The sequence below is a fragment of the Oncorhynchus nerka genome, linkage group LG18 (genome assembly GCF_034236695.1).
Source record: "Oncorhynchus nerka isolate Pitt River linkage group LG18, Oner_Uvic_2.0, whole genome shotgun sequence".
Taxonomy (NCBI): Eukaryota; Metazoa; Chordata; class Actinopteri; order Salmoniformes; family Salmonidae; genus Oncorhynchus; species Oncorhynchus nerka.
In genome coordinates, this window is record NC_088413.1 from 22305574 (window position 1) to 22330892 (window position 25319).

At 42.3% G+C, this 25319-nt stretch overlaps 1 protein-coding gene across 1 annotated transcript; it reads right to left on the reverse strand.

Annotated features, from left to right (window-relative positions):
- Positions 1 to 22069: 22069 nt before the first annotated feature.
- On the reverse strand, positions 22070 to 24472 carry LOC135561605 (C-type lectin domain family 4 member F-like). The gene is made up of 7 exons (XM_065003316.1): positions 24146 to 24472; positions 23986 to 24087; positions 23745 to 23881; positions 23235 to 23331; positions 22985 to 23127; positions 22741 to 22844; positions 22070 to 22419 (listed from the first exon to the last, which is right to left on the reverse strand). The coding sequence occupies exons 1-7, from the start codon at positions 24285 to 24287 to the stop codon at positions 22263 to 22265; spliced, it is 882 nt and encodes a 293-aa protein (XP_064859388.1). The 5' UTR covers positions 24288 to 24472; the 3' UTR covers positions 22070 to 22262.
- Positions 24473 to 25319: the final 847 nt, after the last annotated feature.

Sequence of the window (25319 nt, forward strand, 5' to 3'; positions counted from 1 at the left end):
TAATATAATACATGATATGACTCCCACCAGACTTAGTGTGATAATATACTACATGATATGACTCCCACCAGCCTTAGTGTGATAATATAATACATGATATGACTCCTTCCAGTCTTAGTTTGATAATATAATACATGATATGACTCCCACCATCCTTAGTGTGATAATATAATACATGATATGACTCCTTCCAGTCTTAGTTTGATAATATAATTCATGATATGACTCCCACCAGTCTTAGTGTGATAATATAATACATGATATGACTCCCACCAGTCTTAGTGTGATAATATAATACATGATATGACTCCTTCCAGTCTTAGTTTGATAATATAATACATGATATGACTCCTTCCAGTCTTAGTTTGATAATATAATACATGATATGACTCCTTCCAGTCTTAGTTTGATAATATAATACATGATATGACTCCTTCCAGTCTTAGTTTGATAATATAATACATGATATGATAGTCAGTTTGATAATATAATACATGATATGACTCCTTCCAGTCTTAGTTTGATAATATAATCTGATATGACTCCTTCCAGTCTTAGTTTGATAATATAATACATGATATGACTCCTTCCAGTCTAAGTTTGATAATATAATACATGATATGACTCCCACCAGTCTTAGTGTGATAATATAATACATGATATGACTCCCACCAGTCTTAGTGTGATAATATAATACATGATATGACTCCCACCAGTCTTAGTGTGATAATATAATACCTGATATGACTCTAACCAGTCTTAGTGTGATAATATAATACATAGACCTATGTAGTACATGATATGACTCCCAGAGTCTTAGTGTGATAATATAATACATGATATGACTCCTACCAGTCTTAGTGTGATAATATAATACATGATATGACTCTGGGTGTCTTAGTGTGATAATATACTACATGATATGACTCCCACCAGTCTTAGTGTGATAATATAATGGGTGGATGATATGACTCCCACCAGTCTTAGTTTGATAATATATATAGTGTTGGTGACAGATACATTATATGACTCTATATCATGCTATATGATGTATGTATGAATTCATGTAGGGTCACCATTTTGGATGTGCTAAAATAAATGGGGATCCTGTTAATGTAAACTAACTACAGGTATCCTGACTGAGTTTGACAGACCTGGCCTGGAATGGAGACCTACACTATGGATCTCACTCTGTGACTGGTGGTGTGGGTGACAGAGACCTGGCTGATCTTAGGTCGGTTTTGCATTTCTACAGAGACCTGATGGTTAAGGTTAGGATTAGGGTGGATGAGAAACCTGATCCTAGATCTGATCAAAGTTGGTGACAGAGACCTTCCGTGGATGTGACCAGCAACTATTGGCCATTTACAGTAGGGGTCTGGTTTTATCATACTGACTGTGAAGAGTTTCTCAGAATGAAAAACAGCAGTGACAGTTCTGACAGAGACCTCCATTGTTCCAGTTTGGCAGATTTAATAGAACAGAAAGAGGAATAAAACCCTTCACATGTATTATGATAAAACATTCATGGCTGGATGTATCTCCACAGCTGTCTTTCAGTGACAAGACCTGGGTGGATGTAATGACTACTAACTGATTCCACTGGTACATGAGTACTAACTACAGGTACCTGTTGGTGACAGAGACCTGATGTACTAACTACAGGTACAGCTGTAGTGTTGGTGACAGAGACCTGGGTGGATGTAGTACTAACTACAGGTACATCTGTACAGAGACCTGGGTGGATGTAGTACTAACTACAGGTACAGCTGTACAGAGAGGGTGGATGAGTACTAACTACAGGTACAGCTGTAGTGTTGGTGACACCTGGGTGGATGTAGTACTAACTACAGGTACATCTGTAGTGTTGGTGACAGAGACCTGGTGGACAACTACAGGTACAGCTGTAGTGTTGGTGACAGAGACCTGGGTGGATGTAGTACTAACTACAGGTACAGCTGTAGTGTTGGTGACAGAGACCTGGGTGGATGTAGTACTAACTACAGGTACAGCTGTAGTGTTGGTGACAGAGACCTGGGTGGATGTAGTACTAACTACAGGTACAGCTGTAGTGTTGGTGACAGAGACCTGGGTGGATGTAGTACTAACTACAGGTACAGCTGTAGTGTTGGTGACAGAGACCTGGGTGGATGTAGTACTAACTACAGGTACAGCTGTAGTGTTGGTGACAGAGACCTACAGGTACAGCTGTAGTGTTGGTGACAGAGACCTGGGTGGATGTAGTACTAACTACAGGTACAGCTGTAGTGTTGGTGACAGAGACCTGGGTGGATGTTGGTGAGTGGGTGGATGTAGTACTAACTACAGGTACAGCTGTAGTGTTGGTGACAGAGACCTGGGTGGATGTAGTACTAACTACAGGTACAGCTGTAGTGTTGGTGACAGAGACCTGGGTGGATGTAGTACTAACTACAGGTACAGCTGTAGTGTTGGTGACAGAGACCTGGGTGGATGTAGTACTAACTACAGGTACAGCTGTAGTGTTGGTGACAGAGACCTGGGTGTGATGTGGATGTACTAACTACAGGTACAGCTGTAGTGTTGGTGACAGAGACCTGGGTGGATGTAGTACTAACTGTACAGGTACAGTACTGTAGTGTTGGTGACAGAGACCTGGGTGGATGTAGTACAGAGACCTAACTACAGGTACAGCTGTAGTGTTGGTGACAGAGACCTGGGTGGATGTAGTACTAACTACAGGTACAGCTGTAGTGTTGGTGACAGAGACCTGGGTGGATGTAGTACTAACTACAGGTGACAGAGACTGTAGTGTTGGTGACAGAGACCTGGGTGGATGTAGTACTAACTACAGGTACAGCTGTAGTGTTGGTGACAGAGACCTGGGTGGATGTAGTACTAACTACAGGTACAGCTGTAGTGTTGGTGACAGAGACCTGGGTGGATGTAGTACTAACTACAGGTACAGCTGTAGTGTTGGTGACAGAGACCTGGGTGGATGTAGTACTAACTACAGGTACAGCTGTAGTGTTGGTGACAGAGACCTGGGTGGATGTAGTACTAACTACAGGTACAGCTGTATGTGTTGGTGACAGAGACCTGGGTGGATGTAGTACTAACTACAGGTACAGCTGTAGTGTTGGTGACAGAGACCTGGGTGGATGTGGATGTACTAACTACAGGTACAGCTGTAGTGTTGGTGACAGAGACCTGGGTGAATGTAGTACTAACTACAGGTACAGCTGTAGTGTTGGTGACAGAGACCTGGGTGGATGTAGAACTAACTACAGGTACAGCTGTAGTGTTGGTGACAGAGACCTGGGTGGATGTAGTACTAACTACAGGTACAGCTGTAGTGTTGGTGACAGAGACCTGGGTGGATGTGTAACTACAGGTACAGCTGTAGTGTTGGTGACAGAGACCTGGGTGGATGGATGGTAGTAGTGTTGGTGACAGAGACCTGGGTGGATGTAGTACTAACTAGGTACAGCTGTAGTGTTGGTGACAGAGACCTGGGTGGACCTGGGTGGATGTAGTACTAACTACAGGTACAGCTGTAGTGTTGGTGACAGAGACCTGGGTGGATGTAGTACTAACTACAGGTACAGCTGTAGTGTTGGTGACAGAGACCTGGGTGGATGTAGTACTAACTACAGGTACAGCTGTAGTGTTGGTGACAGAGACCTGGGTGGATGTAGTACTAACTACAGGTACAGCTGTAGTGTTGGTGACAGAGACCTGGGTGGATGTAGTACTAACTACAGGTACAGCTGTAGTGTTGGTGACAGAGACCTGGGTGGATGTAGTACTAACTAACAGCTGTAGTGTTGGTGACAAGACCTCTAACTACAGGTACAGCTGTAGTGTTGGTGACAGAGACCTGGGTGGAAGGTGGGTTGGTGGGACGGGGGGATGTAGTACTAACTACGCTGATCCCTCTGCTTCTTCCTCTACTATATGATGATTACCTTTCTAACTGTCTCCTAATGGTAATATCTAACTGACTCCTAATGGTATGATTACCTTTCTAACTGACTAATATCTAATGGTAATATCTACTGTATGATTACCTTTCTAACTGTCTCCTAATGGTACTACTGTATGATTACCTTTCTAACTGACTCCTAATGGTAATATCTGACTCCTAATGGTAATATCTACTGTATGATTAATGTATCTACTGTTCTAACTGACTCCTAATGGTAATATGATTACTACTGACTCCTAATGGTAATATCTACTGTATGATTACTTTCTACTGACTCCTAATGGTAATATCTACTTATGATTACCTTTCTAACTTCTCAGAATGGTAATATCTACACCTTTCTGACTCTAATGGTAATATCTCCTGATTACCTTTCTAACTGTCTCTAATGGTAATATCTACTTTGCAGAAGGTCCCCTGGTCTACCTCCCTTTCTCCTGACCCTATTAACCACTAAGGTTACCTCCTAACTGACTTTATCACCACTACCTGGAACCATTCAGGACCTACAGAGAGAGACAGACAGACAGAGACAGACAGACAGACAGAGACAGAAGGTCAGACAGACAGGACACAGAGAGACAGACAGACTGGACAGACAGACAGACAGACAGACAGACAGACAGACAGACAGACAGACAGACAGAGACAGACAGACAGACAGACAGACGGACAGACGGACGGACAGACAGACAGACAGACAGACAGACAGACAGACAGACAGACAGACAGACAGACAGACAGACAGACAGACAGACAGACAGACAGACAGACAGACAGACAGACAGACAGACAGACAGACAGACAGACAGACAGACAGACAGACAGACAGAGAAAGACAGAGGGAGAGTCCAAGGTGAGACCAAGGTGCAGCGTGGTGAGCGTACACATTACTTTATTTATATGACGCCGACAAAAACAATAAACAATCGTGAAGCTAAAGGGCTATGTGCCACAACCAACGTTAACCTCCCACAAAGACAGGAAAAAGACAAGAAAAAGGGCTACCTAAGTATGGTTCTCAATCAGAGACAATGATAGACAGTCCCTGATTGAGAACCCTACCCGGCCAAAACATAGAAATACAAATAATAGAACTAAAGAACATAGAATATCCACCCTAAATCACACCCTGACCAAACCAAATAGAGACATAAAAAGGAACTCTAAGGTCAGGGCGTGACAGAGAGAGAGAGAGAGAAGTCCAACACTATTTAACGTCTACATTAATGTATTGGTAAACATTTTTGAAGAATCGGCAGCACCTGGTATTACCCTGCACGACACTGAAATCAAGTGTCTGCTGTACGCAGATGACCTGGTGCTGCTGTCTCCCACTAAAGAGGGGTTACAGCAGCACTTAGATCGTCTTCACAGGTTCTGTCAGACCTGGGCTCTGACCGTTAACCTAAAAAAAAGAAATATAATGATATTCCAAAAAAGGTCCGGAAAAAAGGATGACAAATCTAAATTCTATTTGGACACAGTTCTATTAGAACACACCAAAAACTACACATATCTGGACTAAATATCTGGACTAAAAATATATCACCTATTGGAAAGACACCACAAAAAATCTAAGTAAACTTCAATGCTATTTGGCTCTAAACAGACAGTACATGGTGGCAGACTATCTGACCACTGTGACTGATAGAAAACTGAGGAAAACATTGACTAGATACAGACTCAGTGAGCACAGTCTGGCTATAGAGACCGGTCGTCACAGACAAACCTGGCTGCCCAAAGAGGACAGGCTGTGCTCACTCTGCTCCAGGGGAGAGGTAGAGACAGAGCTGCATTTCCTATTACACTGTGACAAATACTCAGACCTAAGAGAATATTTCCTTCCCAAAATTATAATTCAATACAAAGAATTTGAAACTATAAAAGATGAAGAAAAAAACCTAATATTTATTGGGTGAAAAGCCAAAATGTGCAGTTTTGGCAGCCATATATGTGTCCTCCTGCCACAACCTGAGGGACAGCCAGTGAAAAGTGCAAAGTAATGTCGATAATATTTCCCATCTTGTTTTGTTTTGTCTTTCATACCAGGTCATGTGTCTTCTCAGTCATGTTGACACTGGTCTACTACCATTGCTTTAATGTATTGTTGTTCTCATTAATATTGTTGTTGTAGTTGTTGGTAATGGTAATCCCATGTCCACAACTACTATTATTATTGCTGCTGGTCCCACCACTTATTTATATATATATATTTTTTTATATATAAATATATATTTTTCTTTTTCTATATGTATACTTTGACAATGTAAGTAATAATGAACTTGCCATGTCAATTGAATTGAAATTGAATTGAGAGAGAGAGAGAGAGAGAGAGATTATTGTTAAATCGCTTTCTCACAGATCCAGTTATGATATTTGGTACAATTGTCATCATTCCATGTCTGTACAGGGTCATCTTGTCTGTATTATATCTCAACACAGTCCTCCTGCCCATAGAACAGATCACCATAATCAGCCTGTCCTGTCTCCCAGTACCTAAACAACACAGAGAACCAGACAGTCAGAAAATGTGGTAAAAACATCCTCCTCAATTATATACAGTCCTATGTTTTCTCAGTTTTAAAGACACACTCTGTAAGATGATCATACCATTATCAAGACCATCAATACATTTTATATTTTACTCTTTCAATTACATTTTCATTTGTAAATATTACCTGGTTTCTATAATACATCTATAGTTCTCATTGAATGACATTCATGTTTATATATTTATATTCATGCAATATATCATTGTTGTTTTGTATCTCCATATCACAAGGTATATCACATATCTCCCCTCTCTCTCTATTCTCTCTCACATCTCCCCTCTCTCTCTATTCTCTCTCACATGTCCCCTCTCTATCTATTCTCTCTCACCTCTCCCCTCTCTCTATTCTCTCTCACCTCTCCCCTCTCTCTATTCTCTCTCACCTCTCCCCTCTCTCTATTCTCTCTCACCTCTCCCCTCTCTCTATTCTCTCACACCTCTCCCCTCTCTCTCTCTATTCTCTCTCTCGCTCTCTCTCTCTATTATCTCTCACCTCTCCCCCTCTCTCTCTCTCTCTCTATTCTCTCTCCCTCTCTCTCTCTATTCTCTCTCCCTCGCTCTCTCTCTCTATTCTCTCTCTCTCTCTCTATTCTCTCTCACCTCTCTATTCTCCCTCTCTCTCTTTCTCATGTGTTCCTCTATGCTGTTTATGATCACCAGGTCTGCTCCTCTCTCCCCCCTCTCTCTCGCTCTCTCTCACTCTTATTTCTCACCTCCCTCCCTCTCTCTCTCTCCTCTCTGACCTCTCCCCTCCCTCCCTCTCGCTTCTCTCTCAGCTCTCTCCCTCTTTCTCGCTTCTCTCTCACCTCTCCCCTCGCTCCCTGTATCTTCTCTCTGCTCCCTCCCTCTCTCCTCTCCCCTCCCTCCCTCTCTCCCCTCAATTCAATTCAATTCAAGGGGCTTTATTGGCATGGTAAACATGTGTTAACATTGCCAAAGCAAGTGAGTTAGATAATATACAAAAGTGAAATAAACAATACCAATTAACAGTAAACATTACACATACAGAAGTTTCAAAACAATAAAGACATTACAAATGTCATATTATGTATATATACAGTGTTGTAACAATGTACAAATAGTTAAAGTACACATGGGAAAATAAATAAGAATTAAATATGGGTTCTATTTACAATGGTGTTTGTTCTTCACTGGTTGCCATTTTCTTGTGGCAACAGGTCACACATCTTGCTAATGTGGTGGCACACTGTGGAATTTCCCCAGTAGATATGGGAAGGATTTTTTTGAAATCAACAAAGCATGAGGAGACTTTGCCTTTGTTTTGGTTTGTTTGGTTGTCAATTACGGTGTGCAGGATGAATACATTGTCTGTTGTACGGTAATTTGGTAAAAGCCAATTTGACATTTGCTCAGTACATTGTTTTCAGTGAGGAAATGTACGAGTCTGCTGTTAATGATAATGCAGAGGATTTTCCCAAGGTTGCTGTTGACGCATATCCCACGGTAGTTATTGGGGTCAAATTTGTCTCCACTTTTGTGGATTGGGGTGATCAGTCCTTGGTTCCAAATATTGGGGAAGATGCCAGATCTTAGAATGATGGTAAAGAGTTTTAGTATAGCCAATTGGAATTTGTTGTCTGTATATTTGATCATTTCATTGAGGATACCATCAACACCACAGGCCTTTTTGGGTTGGAGGGTCTTTATTTTGTCCTTTAACTCATTCAAGGTATTGGAGAATCCAGTGTGTTCTGGTAGTCTTTAATAGTTGATTCTAAGATTTGTATTTGATCCTGTACATATTTTTGCTCTTTATTCTATTTTATAGAGCCAAAAAGATTGGAGAAGTGGTTTACCCATACATCTCCATTTTGGATAGATAATTCTTTGTGTTGTTGTTTGTTTAGTGTTTTCCAATTTTCCCAGAAGTGGTTAGAGTGTCACGTTCTTTCAAAATCGAACCCAGAAGCAGACCAGGACAAGGAGAGTAGGAAGAAGGTGAGTATTTATTTACAAGTGAATGTGAATGGGTAGATATATCCAGGTGGCGTAGCGGGCAGCGGTGGTGAGTTGATGGGAGTAAATAGGTGGATCCAATGGGGTAGCGGAATCCGACGACGACCAGGCGGGAATGGGGTAAATGATCAGGGTGAGGAACTGAAGACAGAACAAACGGAGGTAAGTTTAAGGCACGCAATACGTAAAAAAACAACAAAACAAATTGTATCCAACTTGAGGCTGATACTATGGCACAACATACTGTTCATGGCTAACGATCCGGCAGGGAATGGATGTCAGGTCAGAGCTTTTGAAGGGGAGAGGTGATGATCAGGACAGGTGTGCAGATTACTGATAGGATACAGGTGCGGGTGAACATCGATCTCCCAACAAGCTAATTCGCCCGGCAACCAGACAGGGTGCGTTCCAGGACACCGGAAACACACTCCAGGACAGAAACACAGGCAAACACAGACTCAGGAAGTGGGATTCGTGACATAGAGTCTATGGATTCTTCAATTACAGTGAGCTGCTTTCTGACATGCTGTTCCTTCTTTTTCCGTGGTGTATTTCTGTATTGTTTTAGTGATTCACCAGAGTGAAGGCGTAGACTCAGGTTTTCCGGGTCTCTATGTTTTTGGTTGGACAGATTTCTCAATTTCTTTCTTAGATTTTTGCATTCTTCATCAAACCATTTGTCATTGTTGTTCATTTTATTCGGTTTTCTATTTGAGATTTTTAGATTTGATAGGTAAGCTGAGAGGTCAAATATACTGTTAAGATTTTCTACTGCCAAGTTTACACCTTCACTATTACAGTGGAACGTTTTACCCAGGAAATTGTCTAGAAGGGATTGAATTTGTTGTTGCCTAATTGTTTTTGGTAGGTTTCTCTTCCTCCCAATGTGTGGGTGTATGTCTTATCTGTGTGTCCTCGGCAGTTAGTGTGTAATGTGTGTGTGCTGTGTGTGTGGGTGTGGGAGCTATCCTGTATGGGACCTAACATGTTTTACTGTGAAAATACGTTGTCTCAGTTATAGCAATGTAATAGCAGTAGGCTGGTCACCTGCATAAGAAATAGCACTTCCTTACAAATCCTCTCTTCACATCTCCCCAGAGACGTGACACAACCTAACTAGATCCAGACACAAAAGAAAACTTTTCCCAGAAGGAAAAGTTTTGTGATTCCTCTCTTCACATCTCCTAAGAGATGTGACATAAACTAGGCAAGTCAGGCGGAATGGTCCACATGCCCCCTCTTCCCAATTCAGAAGAGGCACGACATAGAATGGAGAAGCTCAAAAGCCGCACAACACTAAAATGGCTGCAAAAACTGAAAGATGGGTCTCATGCTCCATACCGTTATCTCGCACCTGGCTCCTGTTATCTAACAAAAGACCGCTTGTTCTCGCAACACCACGCTCTGAATGTGCCCTCCCTTCTGTATTTTTCCAGCATGAGAAAGTGCCCTGGCCCTGATACTTTTAACAATGTTTCAAATCAGCTAGGTTGCATAACACATACATACATCCACACAAGGCAACAGCAGATAATATTCAATCGTATATATGGTAATGGCTATAATGTAAAATAACCCCAAGGGTGTGAACAAAAATTCAGCAATGAATCATATAACAGTTACAAAGTTTAAAATACCTTCATGTCCTCCATTCGATCCCACTATGTACTAGATTGGCTACCAGCCACCTAGGAACTTACAACCCTCATGTCAAAAGAGAACAACAGCTCATTCAAAAACAGATCAAAAGAAAATGGTCTGCAATTTAAGTCCCCACTTATCAAAAACAGGATAAAACTTTATTGTTTATTGACATGTAAGATATAGGATACAACTTTGGTCATGGAAAACAGAGTAAAGCAGAGCAAAGCATTATTATAAACCATCTGGTCCTCTCAGCTACTCCTATTTTTTATTTATTTTTTTTATTTCACCTTTATTTAACCAGGTAAGCAAGTTGAGAACAAGTTCTCATTTACAATTGCGACCTGGCCAAGATAAAGCAAAGCAGTTCGACACATACAACGACACAGAGTTACACATGGAGTAAAACAAACATACAGTCAATAATACAGTAAAAAAAAAAAAAAAAAAAAAAAACAAGTCTATATACAATGTGAGCAAATTAGGTGAGAAGGGAGGTAAAGGCAAAAAAGGCCATGGTGGCAAAGTAAATACAATATAGCAAGTAAAACACTGGAATGGTAGTTTTGCAATGGAAGAATGTGCAAAGTAGAAATAAAAATAATGGGGTGGAAAGGAGCAAAATAAATAAATAAATTAAATACAGTTGGGAAAGAGGTAGTTGTTTGGGCTAAATTATAGGTGGGCTATGTACAGGTGCAGTAATCTGTAAGATGCTCTGACAGTTGGTGCTTAAAGCTAGTGAGGGAGATAAGTGTTTCCAATTTAAGAGATTTGGAAGGAGAGGCGGCCAAAGAAAGAATTGGTTTTGGGGGTGACTAGAGAGATATACCTGCTGGAGCGTGTGCTACAGGTGGGAGATGCTATGGTGACCAGCGAGCTGAGATAAGGGGGACTTTACCTAGCAGGGTCTTGTAGATGACATGGAGCCAGTGGGTTTGGCGACGAGTATGAAGCGAGGGCCAGCCAACGAGAGCGTACAGGTCGCAATGGTGGGTAGTATATGGGGCTTTGGTGACAAAACGGATAGCACTGTGATAGACTGCATCCAATTTGTTGAGTAGGGTATTGGAGGCTATTTTGTAAATGACATCGCCAAAGTCGAGGATTGGTAGGATGGTCAATTTTACAAGGGTATGTTTGGCAGCATGAGTGAAGGATGCTTTGTTGCGAAATAGGAAGCCAATTCTAGATTTAACTTTGGATTGGAGATGTTTGATATGGGTCTGGAAGGAGAGTTTACAGTCTAACCAGACACCTAAGTATTTGTAGTACGTGTAGTCCACGTATTCTAAGTCAGAGCCGTCCAGAGTAGTGATGTTGGACAGGCGGGTAGGTGCAGGTAGCGATCGGTTGAAGAGCATGCATTTAGTTTTACTTGTATTTAAGAGCAATTGGAGGCCACGGAAGGAGAGTTGTATGGCATTGAAGCTTGCCTGGAGGGTTGTTAACACAGTGTCCAAAGAAGGGCCGGAAGTATACAGAATGGTGTCGTCTGCGTAGAGGTGGATCAGAGACTCACCAGCAGCAAGAGCGACCTCATTGATGTATACAGAGAAGAGAGTCGGTCCAAGAATTGAACCCTGTGGCACCCCCATAGAGACTGCCAGAGGTCCGGACAGCAGACCCTCCGATTTGACACACTGAACTCTATCAGAGAAGTAGTTGGTGAACCAGGCGAGGCAATCATTTGAGAAACCAAGGCTGTCGAGTCTGCCGATGAGGATGTGGTGGTTGACAGAGTCGAAAGCCTTGGCCAGATCAATGAATACGGCTGCACAGTAATGTTTCTTATCGATGGCGGTTAAGATATCGTTTAGGACCTTGAGCGTGGCTGAGGTGCACCCATGACCAGCTCTGAAACCAGATTGCATAGCAGAGAAGGTATGGTGAGATTCGAAATGGTCGGTAATCTGTTTGTTGACTTGGCTTTCGAAGACCTTAGAAAGGCATGGTAGGATAGATATAGGTCTGTAGCAGTTTGGGTCAAGAGTGTCCCCCCCTTTGAAGAGGGGGATGACCGCAGCTGCTTTCCAATCTTTGGGAATCTCAGATGACACGAAAGAGAGGTTGAACAGGCTAGTAATAGGGGTGGCAACAATTTCGGCAGATAATTTTAGAAAGAAAGGGTCCAGATTGTCTAGCCCGGCTGATTTGTAGGGGTCCAGATTTTTCAGCTCTTTCAGAACTTCAGCTGAATGGATTTGGGAGAAGGAGAAATGGGGAAGGCTTGGGCGAGTTGCTGTTGGGGGTGCAGTGCTGTTGACCGGGGTAGGAGTATCCTGTACCAGGTGGGCTCCTTGCCACCCAGGGACTCTAAACCTTCACAACAGGGAGAACAAACATACTGGAAAGAAAACCTATCATAAAAATGTATAACAAGGAACTGTGGTGGTGTAAAATGTATTCTACTACCTCACCCACAGCATACCATGTGTCATCCTCAGTCAGTCCCATCCTCCCCTGAAAGCATGCTTCAGTATCAGCATCTCCAACTGGAGCATCAAGCAACGGCATCATGCCTGAAGCCTTCATCACATCTGTAACAGACTTCTTAAAACACGGTATGATGCAAGCAGCACATCACATCAATAACAAATAATACAAGAATTAGGGTCAGAAATCCAGTAACCACCATACCAGTGTACTTACCTAACCAGGCTCCCTACTCATTTGAACAGTCAGACTCCTCCACCCCCGCCATGGACCTCATCTTAGCAGATAGTGCATCAAGCCCGCCTTAGATATACTACCATCTGGACTGGTATTATTAGGAATATACGTGCAACATTGTTTACCGAACATCTTGCAGACGTCCCCCTGACTGGCAAGAAGCATATCCAAGGCAAGTCTATTCTGTCTGGAAACCCCAGATGTGGCCTCAAGCTGTTCAGACATACCAGTGAGTGCATCACGGGAGTAATTCACAAAACGCTGTTGATTATAGTAGATATAATTAATCCATGCAGTCTGTCTAGCATCCACTATGGCTGGACCCATAATAGGTAGTAAGTGCCAGAGTCCATCATTCCTACCCAAGGCCTGAAACTCATGAGGAACCCCCACTGGCACTCCCAACAGGTTAGTGTGTATGTCAACTACATCCTCTGTCCATGGAGCACTACGTCTATGTCTCCCATGGGATGGAATGTTTTCAGGTCCCCTGGATACAGAACCCAACAGCTGTTCAGCAGTAACATCAACAATGGTCAGTGGAATTATCAAACTGGTCAGACCACACGTACCTTGCCATTCTCCTCTAAGAATGGGTCTCAGCACTCTTTTGGCTCCACACATCCACCACACATCAGCCAGACCACTAGTTTGGTTTAGGCCTGTAACTGGCCAAGTGGAATTAATGGTTATGTTACTACTGCAATCAGCTTCAGGCAATCTCCCATAATCAATGCCATTACCTGTACCCGTGATGCAACTGTAATTGCCCCCATATGCCTCAACACCCCAAGAGGCCCGATGAGGAGGTACTGCAGGAAACACAAGGCTCAAAGAGGAACAGAGGGTTGAATTGGGCTGAACCTGGTAAAAACCTCTCAGAATACACAACCACCCCTCTCCTTCTCCTACAGCAAATGGGTGTGTAGCCAGAACAGGTCTAGCATGACTACAAATAATGCAGTCCTTTCTTCTCAGGGTTTTAGCTGTGTACCTCATATAAGACAGCCACAAATTGTCCCTACCATCAAAACCAGTCTCAGTGCCTAATTGATCAATAGCCAAATAGTCTCTAACATTAATTACCTGAATGGTATTTTTAACACAGTGGTGGTAGAGGAGTGTGTCCGGTTCGTCTGAGACCTCTGGTTTTGGCAGTACCTTAATAGAAAACACACCCATCATGTCTGTCCTCGTCCTTTGTAGTCCGAGGGTGTAAGTGCCTGCATCAGAGAGCTTAATAGTTTTGATGGTTAGTAGGATTTCATCACCTTTACAAAGTTCAACAGTGCTCCCAGGTTTCCCCATATCATGGAAAACCTATCCACCTTTAATGGGATCCCCATGCTATAAGGATACCCTCTTCTCCAATCCTAGAACTGTCCAAGTCGGTTATCATGTAATCTCTACTCTAACTTCCTGTCTACCCAGATCTAGGGATCTCTTATGCTTATTTTGGAACAAAATACACATCACTTAGCCAGAGCCAGACACATCTTCACTTCTATGAACAAAAACAGGGGTGACAGGACAGGGAGGGTTACTTCATTCGAGAGATGGCCCCCGGAATTCTGTTAATTCCAGTTCTCCTCCCGAACACTGTTTATTGTCCGACAGTGAAATGTGTCTTACCCTCCCGCCGTGCGATATGAATCTGGGTAGCTCTTTCAGCTAGCTGTCACCATGGTCCCCAAGCCTCTGGGTGTCACCATGGTCCCCAAGCCTCTGGGACTGGATTGAGTGACTTCACCTGTAGTTCACCTGTAATGCATAAAATCCTGGACATACAGGCTTGGTTAACAAACAATTTCTCATATGTTTTATCTGATTATATCTTTAACTTCTATGCCCATTTGTTAGCTACATTTTTTTTTTTATTATTAGTTTCTTATCCAATAGGCCCCATCCTATCCTAGACCACAATTTACCCATCCCCCTTTTGATACCTGGCTCTGCCCAGGTAACAACCTTACCTACAAAACCTCTCCTCTCTTCTCTCCAACCTTCAAGGTCTCTGCAGTGCGGGGGAGGGCCCCTCCGTCTGCCTTTTCCCCTATCTGTAAAATACCATGTCTCTGGGAATGTGGAAATCCCCTTAACCCAAACGTTTACTACAAAAACAAAACCTAATAATTATGATAATCCCCTCAAACTCAAATAATTTGTCTCGATGTTTCATGTTTTATTCGTGTTTCTCCAAATTGTCTCCCCAAAAATACTTCTTAAATCCCCAGCCATTAGACACACACACAACTGTGATAAACGTGCACTGTCCCTTTAACATAAAAACCTCAGCCTGCAATCCCCTCTGCGGGCCTTTCATTGTTCCCCATAATGAAGACAGATTCTAATGTTAGTATACCTTAACCTCCTGTTTAATTTCAGTGGTGTTATCTGAACAATCAAACCAAAATCAATAACCGGGAAGTACCTGTGTAAATTAATTAAAAGAACAAAATAAATCTACCTTATTTCTCAGCACTTGGTTAGAACACCACTCCCGTCTTACATCGACCACACCCGTCGCCCCGTACCTAGTGTATATCTTATCTATTACTCAGTGGCTCAATTAATGTTTAACGTAAGTATGTTCAGATGTTGATTATGTAATTCTACAATATTAGTATAGTTCAAACCTCATAATATAAATCTACACACAGAATTTTACGTCAATAGAGTTTAACACCTTTTCCAACAGTCATGCACACCCCCTCAATATTCTATGATATAACGACGCCAGGACAGCGGAGTCAATCACCACCTTCCGGAGACACCTGAAACCCCACCTCTTTAAGGAATACCTAGGATAGGATAAAGTAATCCCTCTCACCCCCCCTCCCCCTGAAAAGATTTAGATGCACTACTGTTCCACTGGAGGTCATAAGGTGAATGCACCAATTTGTAAGTTGCTCTGGATAAGAGCGTCTGCTAAATGACTTAAATGTAATGTAATGTAATATAACTCTCATCAGCAAGCCTGCGACTTTTTCAACATTCTCACCGGTAATAGCTCCAACTGAAATACCTAATGTACCACACTCGCTTGGTCCCCGACCTCATTCATACCGATATTAGTCCCCGACTGAATACCAAGCGTATTTCATGCACACGATTTGAGTCTCACAAATCTTCATTTACGCCAGTAAACTTCAATTTACACCATACACACACAAATCTTCATTCTCCCCAGCAAGCAGACCAGTAGGAGATGCAATGGCCGCTACCGGTTTTAATGGATAGATTTACACAATAGAAATACAAACTAAATCTATCCCCTACTGTACACAGACAGACCGGCCGCTACCGGTTTTAATGGATAGATTTACACAATAGAAATACAAACTAAATCTATCCCCTACTGTACACAGACAGACCGGCCGCTACCGGTTTTAATGGATAGATTTACACAATAGAAATACAAACTAAATCTATCCCCTACTGTACACAGACAGACCGGCCGCTACCGGTTTTAATGGATAGATTTACACAATAGAAATACAAATTAAATCTATCCCCTACTGTTTTCAGACAGGCCATCGGGCAGATTTACACAATAGAAATACAAATTAAATCTATCCCCTACTGTTCTCAGACAGGCCATCGGGCAGATTTACACAATAGAAATACAAATTAAATCTATCCCCTACTGTTCTCAGACAGGCCATCGGGCAGATTTACACAATAGAAATACAAATTAAATCTATCCCCTACTGTTCTCAGACAGGCCATCGGGCAGATTTACACAATAGAAATACAAATTAAATCTATCCCCTACTGTTCTCAGACAGGCCATCGGGCAGATTTACACAATAGAAATACAAATTAAATCTATCCCTACTGTTCTCAGACAGGCCATCGGGCAGATTTACACAATAGAAATACAAATTAAATCTATCCCCTACTGTTCTCAGACAGGCCATCGGGCAGATTTACACAATAGAAATACAAATTAAATCTATCCCCTACTGTTCTCAGACAGGCCATCGGGCAGATTTACACAATAGAAATACAAATTAAATCTATCCCCTACTGTTCTCAGACAGGCCATCGGGCAGATTTACACAATAGAAATACAAATTAAATCTATCCCCTACTGTTCTCAGACAGGCCATCGGGCAGATTTACACAATAGAAATACAAATTAAATCTATCCCCTACTGTTCTCAGACAGGCCATCGGGCAGATTTACACAAATAGAAATACAAATTAAATCTATCCCCTACTGTTCTCAGACAGGCCATCGGGCAGATTTAATACCACATATTTTTACTTCACTATCGTTAACTTGTCATTCGTATATATAAATTTAGTCAAGAATTCATACTCACTCGGTCATACTGATCAAAATTTGGATAGACTATACGACAATATGCAAAGTTTGATTTAACAGGTTTTGCTTACCTTGTTTAAGGTCGACCCTTGTGATCAGTTTCCCGAGTTGAGCAGAATTGTTGTCCTCCCCCGAATGTCTTCACCTGTCCTCCGCGAACCGTCCTTTCACCAATTCGCCCCCTCACACCCACTGGACTGGGTCGTTAGTTAACCATCCTCTTGCTACCATTTTGTTGATAGTGGGATATGTAGATAGGGCGAGTCGGTCAAGGATCGATTCGGACAAGGTGGTCAATTGTATGACAAGCGACAGTTTATTCAGAGTAAAGATATCTGGTACAACGTATACGGGCCCATTCATTCGGCCCAAAAGGAACCATCAGAAAGAGCCCCGATAACCGATTGTAAGCATGTTAAGTACAGTACAAAAAGTGGGTTGAGTCTGAAAGTCTCTGGCTTTTGATTGGCCACAGTTGAGGTGTTGTCTTCTTGGATTGGTCCTGTTGAGCCGTCCGTCGTTCCTCCGGGTCTCGTCCTCAGTCACACAATGTTCGGCTAGAAAGGAGATTAGGTGTGTGCGCTGTCCTCAGTCACACAATGTTCGGCTAGAAAGGAGATTAGGTGTGTGCGCTGGTTCCTGTAAGTCAAGGCTGTCTCTTCCTCCCAATGTGTGGGTGTATGTCTTATCTGTGTGTCCTCGGCAGTTAGTGTGTGTAATGTGTGTGTGCTGTGTGTGGGGGTGTGGGAGCTATCCTGTATGGGACCTAACATGTTTTACTGTGAAAATACGTTGTCTCAGTTATAGCAATGTAATAGCAGTAGGCTGGTCACCTGCATAAGAAATAGCACTTCCTTACAGTTTCCAAACTGCATTCCTGCCATCTATAGCATTTCTTAATGTTACTCAGTTCATTTGGCTTTGATGCCTCATGATTGAGTATTGCTCAGTTCAAGTAGACTGTGATTTTGCTGTGGTCTGATAGGGGTGTCAGTTGGCTGACTGTGAACGCTCTGAGAGACTCACTGACCTCAATGCTGGGTTGAGGTCAGTGATAAAGTAGTCTACAGTAGTACTGCCAAGAGATGAGCTATAGGTGTACCTACCATAGGAGTCCCCTCGAAGCCTACCATTGACTATGTACATACCCAGCGTGCGAAAGAGCTGCGTTGTGACTTGTTTTTGTTGGTTATGTTGCCTCTCTCTCTCTTTCTCACCTGTTCCTCTCTGCTGTTTATGATCACCAGGACTGCTCCTCTCTCCTCCCAGGTTTTCTTCTTAGTAGAGAGGAAGTACAACTGTAGTCAAAGTTTCTCCATCCCTTTTGAAAATGAAGCTCTGTTGAAGAGCAAAGGTGAACACATTGAGAAACATAGCCAGTATCTTCATACTCATAAACCCACTGATATATAATTACTGTTGATTTTACTTTATAATTTTTCAGAGTTTATATCTCACCTATCACAAAAAGCTTTGCCTGAAGATAGCCTCTCTCTTTAGTCAGGTTGTTGTATCTGGTCTGGAGCTGGTCTCTCTCTTTAGTCAGGTTGTTGTATCTGGTCTGTAACTGGTCTCTCTCTCTAGTCAGGTTGTTGTATCTGGTCTGTAGCTGGTCTCTATCTTTAGTCAGGTTGTTGTATCTGGTCTGTAACTGGTCTCTCTCTTTAGCCAGGTTGTTGTATCTGGTCAGTAACTGGTCTCTCTCTTTAGTCAGGTTGTTGTATCTGGTCTGTAGCTGGTCTCTCTCTTTAGTCAGGTTGTTGTATCTGGTCTCTCTCTTTAGTCAGGTTGTTGTATCTGGTCAGTAACTGGTCTCTCTCTTTAGCCAGGTTGTTGTATCTGGTCAGTAACTGGTCTCTCTCTTTAGTCAGGTTGTTGTATCTGGTCTGTAGCTGGTCTCTCTCTTTAGTCAGGATGTTGTATATGGTCTGTAGCTGATCTCTCTTTAGTCAGGTTGTTGTATCTGGTCTGGAGCTGGTCTCTCTCTTTAGTCAGGTTGTTGTATCTGGTCTGTAACTGGTCTCTCTCTAGTCAGGTTGTTGTATCTGGTCTGTAGCTGGTCTCTCTCTTTAGTCAGGATGTTGTATCTGGTCTGTAGCTGATCTCTTTAGTCAGGTTGTTGTATCTGGTCTGGGCTGGTCTCTCTTTTAGTCAGGTTGTTGTATCTGGTCTGTAACTGGTCTCTCTCTCTAGTCAGGTTGTTGTATCTGGTCTGTATCTGGTCTTTCTCTTTAGTCAGGATGTTGTATCTGGTCTGTAGCTGATCTCTCTTTAGTCAGGTTGTTGTATCTGGTCTGGAGCTGGTCTCTCTCTTTAGTCAGGATGTTGTATCTGGTCTGTAGCTGATCTCTCTTTAGTCAGGTTGTTGTATCTGGTCTGGAGCTGGTCTCTCTCATTAGTCAGGTGGTTGTATCTGGTCTGTAACTGGTCTCTCTCTCTAGTCAGGTTGTTGTATCTGGTCTGTAGCTGGTCTCTCTCTTTAGTCAGGTTGTTGTATCTGGTATGTAACTGGTCTCTCTCTTTAGCCAGGTTGTTGTATCTGGTCAGTAACTGGTCTCTCTCTTTAGTCAGGTTGTTGTATCTGGTCTGTAGCTGGTCTCTCTCTTTAGTCAGGTTGTTGTATCTGGTCTCTCTCTTTAGTCAGGTTGTTGTATCTGGTCTGTAACTGGTCTCTCTCTTTAGTCAGGTTGTTGTGTCTGGTCTGTATCTGGTCTCTCTCTTTAGTCAGGATGTTGTATATGGTCTTTAACTGGTCTCTCTCCTTAGTCAGGTTGTTGTATCTGGTCTGTAGCTGATCTCTCTTTAGTCAGGTTGTTGTATCTGGTCTGTAGCTGGTCACTCTCTACAGTCAGGTTGTTGTATCTGGTCTTTAGCTGGTCTCTCTCTTTAGTCAGGTTGTTGTATCTGGTCTGTAGCTGGTCACTCTCTACAGTCAGGTTGTTGTATATGGTCTGTAACTGGTCTCTCTCTTCAGTCAGGTTGTTGTATCTGGTCTGTAACTGGTCTCTCTCTTTAGTCAGGTTGTTGTATCTGGTCTGTAGCTGGTCTCTCTCTGCAGTTGTGTTGATTTTATAAAGGGACAAACTCTGGAACAAGTTGTTCCTTTTATCATCAGAATCTTTGACTCTGTTATCTACAAAGTATAAACACATAGTTACTAGGTAAAACACCTGGTAAATAGGCCTAATAACCAGCACGTCTTACAACTAGGTGATAATCAATGAACTTGGACCTAAACTCACAGTAGACAGACAGGCCTATGATCCCAGCCAGTAGAACACACAGCAGCCCCAGAAACACTGCAGCAACTAGGAAGGGTCTCTTGCCTGATCTATCAGGCTCTGTGGAAACAAATAAGATACTTTTACGTTGTTATATATTGTGTGTGTGTGTGTGTGTGTGTGTGTGTGTGTGTGTGTGTGTGTGTGTGTGTGTGTGTGTGTGTGTGTGTGTGTGTTTGTTACTTGAGTGATGGTCGCCTGGTCCATTATTAGGAGCAGAGTCTGCTGTCTCTTCTCTCTTGGTGCTGGTCTCACCGTCTCTCAGGGTATCTGCACTGACATAGATATCCACAATCCTCTCCTCCATCTCACCTCTGTCAAACTTGACCTTCTTGTTCATATATGGTTCAGCATAAATTACCTTTTACATCTTTAACAATGCCTGGGTCTTTCTTTCTATGTTGGTCTACTATACATTAAGTCTCTGCTTCTAGAATTTATGTGGTGGTCTTCCAACATGGCCACCAGGAGGCGTCGTACATCAACTGCAAGTCCACAAAACGTTAAGTCTCTGCTTCTAGTGATATCTCTGTCTCTGAGTCATCTGTGTGTCTCTGTCTGTGTGACTGCTGTAGGTGTTAACTCTAGGGAAGTTTCAACAAAATGGCACGGTTAGTTGTGGCTATGCTAATACAAAAATATAACAAGTTGGCATACTGTGTCTGTGCTTGTGAGAGATTGTTCCAGTGGTTATTGTTGAACCATTTTCTGCAGCACAATATAAATCATTCCATGTCTCTACATGGTCATCTTGTCCAGAGTATATCTCAACACAGTCCTCCTGTCCAGGGAACCTGACTTTCTATTTGTGATGATGGACAGGACACTATCATACCAGGAAGATATAGATCATAGAGGGGAAGTGGAGAACAAAGACTAGCTGTTAACATATTTTAAATATCATATGTAACAGCCTCAAGATAATTCAGGGAGTTTCCAGAACTCCTCCTTCCTTTCATCTTTCTGCTGATTTGGACCCTCTGTTTTCTCCCAAATATACATCAACATGTTCAGTAGGTCCAGGACTACAAACATGGGTCATTATAATGTCCAGACAATAGATTTTACAAACTGCACCAGAGATGAGATCATAACAGTAACCCCCACCTCCTCTACATTTACAGTTTAGCCATGTAGAAGACGGCTTTATCCAGAGGGCAGGGGGTTAAGTGCTTAAGGGCACAGTTTTTCAAATAGTCATCTCAGGATCAACCTGGTTCCTGGCCCAATGATGGGCTACCTGAATGTGACAGCTGGTTGAACCACTGAAAATATCCACTACACTTCACTCTTTTGGGACCCATATGGGGGAACAACAGTCAAATATGAGCATTTGATATTGTGCTTATATGTAAATTGACAACAAAGACTGACTGTCAAATATTATTAAGTAACATCCTTTGATATCTCTACTACACTCATTGATTGGTGATACAGTCACCTCCTATACAGTGTATGTAATGGTGGTTTGGTACTGTTGAGAATGTCATCACCAGGCCTAAATTGGAGCATGTAAATATCTGTAGAATATTTTTGAATTGGAAGTTATGTGAATGGAAAAGTCAAATGTACTGACTTCAAGTTGAACCTGATGATGTGTGAAACATAACTACTGGTACACAGGAAGTTACAAACAGGAAATAAGTAGGACTTTTATTAATATGATACTTCAAACAAATACAACAATAGGTGTGTGTGTTTGTGTACATGCATGCAAGTGTTTGTGCGTGTGTGTGAAGGAGGGTGTGTGCGTGAGAGAGAGAGCGAGAGAATGAAGGAGGAAGTTGTGTGCGCTGTAGGCTACTGTATGTGTTACAGAATGTTGTCATGGTGATGTTAAAGCACTTTCTCACAAACCCAGTTGAGTTTGCTGTCACATGACAAGTCATTCCATGATGTTCGAGGACTCTGTTCTTCATGTATCTGAACACAGTCCTCCTCACCATATTCTGGTTTGCCACCACCATTATCAGGCTGATTTGGAGACCAGTACCTACATGGTTAACAACAGTCAGATATCATGGTTAATACCAGTACCTACAGGGTTAAAAACAGTCAGATATCATGGTTTATACCGGTACCTACAGGGTTAAAACAGTCAGATATCATGGTTAATACCAGTACCTACAGGGTTAACAACAGTCAGATATCATGGTTAATTCCAGTACCTACAGGGTTAAAAACAGTCAGATACCATGGTTAATACCAGTACCTACAGGGTTAACAACAGTCAGATATCACTGTGGTCAGTGTTATTAGAGCAGTAGTATATTACCTTGGGGTGGTCAGTGTTATTAGAGCAGTAGTATATTACCTTCGGGTGGTCAGTGGGGTTCTGTCCACCCATCTCCAGGTCCCCTCAGTAACAGAGTCAGTCAGACCAATCCAGACTCCCTTGTTGATGTTGAAGAGAAACTCCTGTTGTTGAGAAAGATAAATATTTATGCGTATATGTTTGATCATATTTACCGCCTGCACATCCATATCCTCTCTCTCTCTCTCTCTCTCTCTCTCTCTCTCTCTCTCTCTCTCTCTCTCTCTCTCTCTCTCTCTCTCACCTGTTCCTTATCACTGTTTATGATCACCAGGTCTGCTCCTCTCTCCAGACAGTACTTTCTGCTCTCCTTCCAGGTTTTAGTCTCAGTAGACAGGAAGTACCAACTGGATTCAACCTTCTGCCAGCGTTCAGGACAGGTTTGTTCTACAAGATGAAAACATGAATTTCCTTCAACTTATCACGATGTATACTTAATGAAAAAATACAGACACACGATAATAATAATAATTTATTACTGTAGGTTTACTCACTGAGATTGGAAAGCCTCCCGCTAAGAAAAACTCTGTCAGAATGTAGCTGGTCCCTCTCTTTAGTCAGGGTGTTGTAACTGGTCTGTAGCTGGTCTCTCTTTTAGTCAGGGTGTTGTAACTGGTCTGAAGCTGGTCCTCTCTTTAGTCAGGGTGTTGTAACTGGTCTGTAGCTGGTCTCTCTCTTTAGTCAGGTGTTGTAACTGGTCTGAAGCTGGTCTCTTTAGTCTCTTTAGTCAGGGTGTTGTAACTGGTCTGAAGCTGGTCTCTCTCTTTTAGTCAGGGTGTTGTAACTAGTCTGAAGCTGGTCTCTCTCTTTAGTCAGGGTGTTGTAACTGGTCTGAAGCTGGTCTCTCTCTTTACTCAGGGTGTTGTAACTGGTCTGAAGCTGGTCTCTCTTTAGTCAGGGTGTTGTAACTGGTCTGAAGCTGGTCTCTCTCTTTAATCAGAGTGTTGTAACTGGTCTGAAGCTGTTCTCTCTCTTTAGTCAGGTTCTCTCTCTTTAGTGTTGTAACTGCTCTGTAGCTGGTCTCTCTCTTTAGTCAGGGTGTTGTAACTGGTCTGTAGCTGGCCTCTCTCTTTAGTCAGGTTGTTGTAACTGGTCTGTAGCTGGTATATCTGTGTTGAGTTGTGATTATCAATGACTCTATCTGTAAAAGGGAAAAGTTCATCAAACTTGTAACTAAAACACCATTAATGAGTAAGTATAATTAAGTAGGCTACTTAAGTCTCAGTGACAACATACTAAACTTACAGTAGACAGACAGGACTATGATCCCAGCCAGTAGGAGAACACACAGCAGCCCCAGACACACTGCAGCAACTCCAGAGGGTCTCTTCCACCACTGAACATGTGCTGAATCACAAATTATTAAAGTAAGTGTGTGCATGTGCGTGTGCGTATGGAATCTTACCTGAAGCAACAACTCCATGTCTTGGACTGGGCTTGAAGGCTCTTACGTTGGCATATAATTTTCCATCAATGTCTGTGTTCTTCATTGCATCAGGCTCGTCTTCTTCAAATCCATCTGGGATTTCATAGACTCCCTCTGACATAATTAAACACTTGTGGTGAAATACAGTAACTTATACTTCTAACCTCAACTCTGTGTCTTGTCCCTGCACTGTCCTACGTCTGTGTAACTAATGGTAGTGTCACTATTTTTTAAACTGTCAACCACAGTGAAGGGGAAACTGTCAAATCCACACAACATTGGCCACCATGTGACTTGTTCCAGCTTTAGTTTCTAATCAGTGAAAAACAAACATTATGTATGTGTGAATTGACAGGGACCCAATTTTGTATCTGCTAAAATAAATGGGGATCCTGTTAATTGACATATAAACTACAAATATCCTGACTGAGTTTACAGCACCCCCAGCCTTCAAATGGAGAACACATTATGGATCTCACTCTGTGTACTGTGGTGTAGGGAGAAGTTGTCCCTAGACACTGATCTTAGGTCCGTTTTGCATTTCCACAACAAATGGTTAAGGTTAGGTTTGGAGGAAGGAAAGCTGATCCTAGATCTGTGTGATCCTGATCCTAGATCTGCCAAGGAGTGTGAATAGCAACAATGATCATATCAGGGTCTTTGTCCTATCTATGCTGACTGTGAACATTTCATCAGAATGAAAAATAGAAGTTCTGACAATATCTCCATAGATTCAGTTTGACAGATTTAATAGAATAGAAAGAAGAATGAAAACACTTCACATGTTTTATGACAAGAAGTTCATATCTCCACCCTTTCTTTCAGTACAACATCACATTACATTACCAGTTACATCTAATGACACAACTCTCTCTGCACTGATTCCACTGTTCCACATGACATCTACCTACATGAACTATTATACAACTCTACAGCTCTACTCTATTCCACAGGAGGAGAGAAAGCATCACACAGATCCTTAGATAGAGACATAGTCAAAGGTGGCCCTCTGGTGGATGTAGTACTAACTACAGGTATAACTGTAGTGTTGGTGACAGAGACCTGGGAGGATGTAGAACTAACTACAGGTACAGCTGTAGTGTTGGTGACAGAGACCTGGGTGGAGCTGTAGTGTTGGTGACAGAGACCTGGG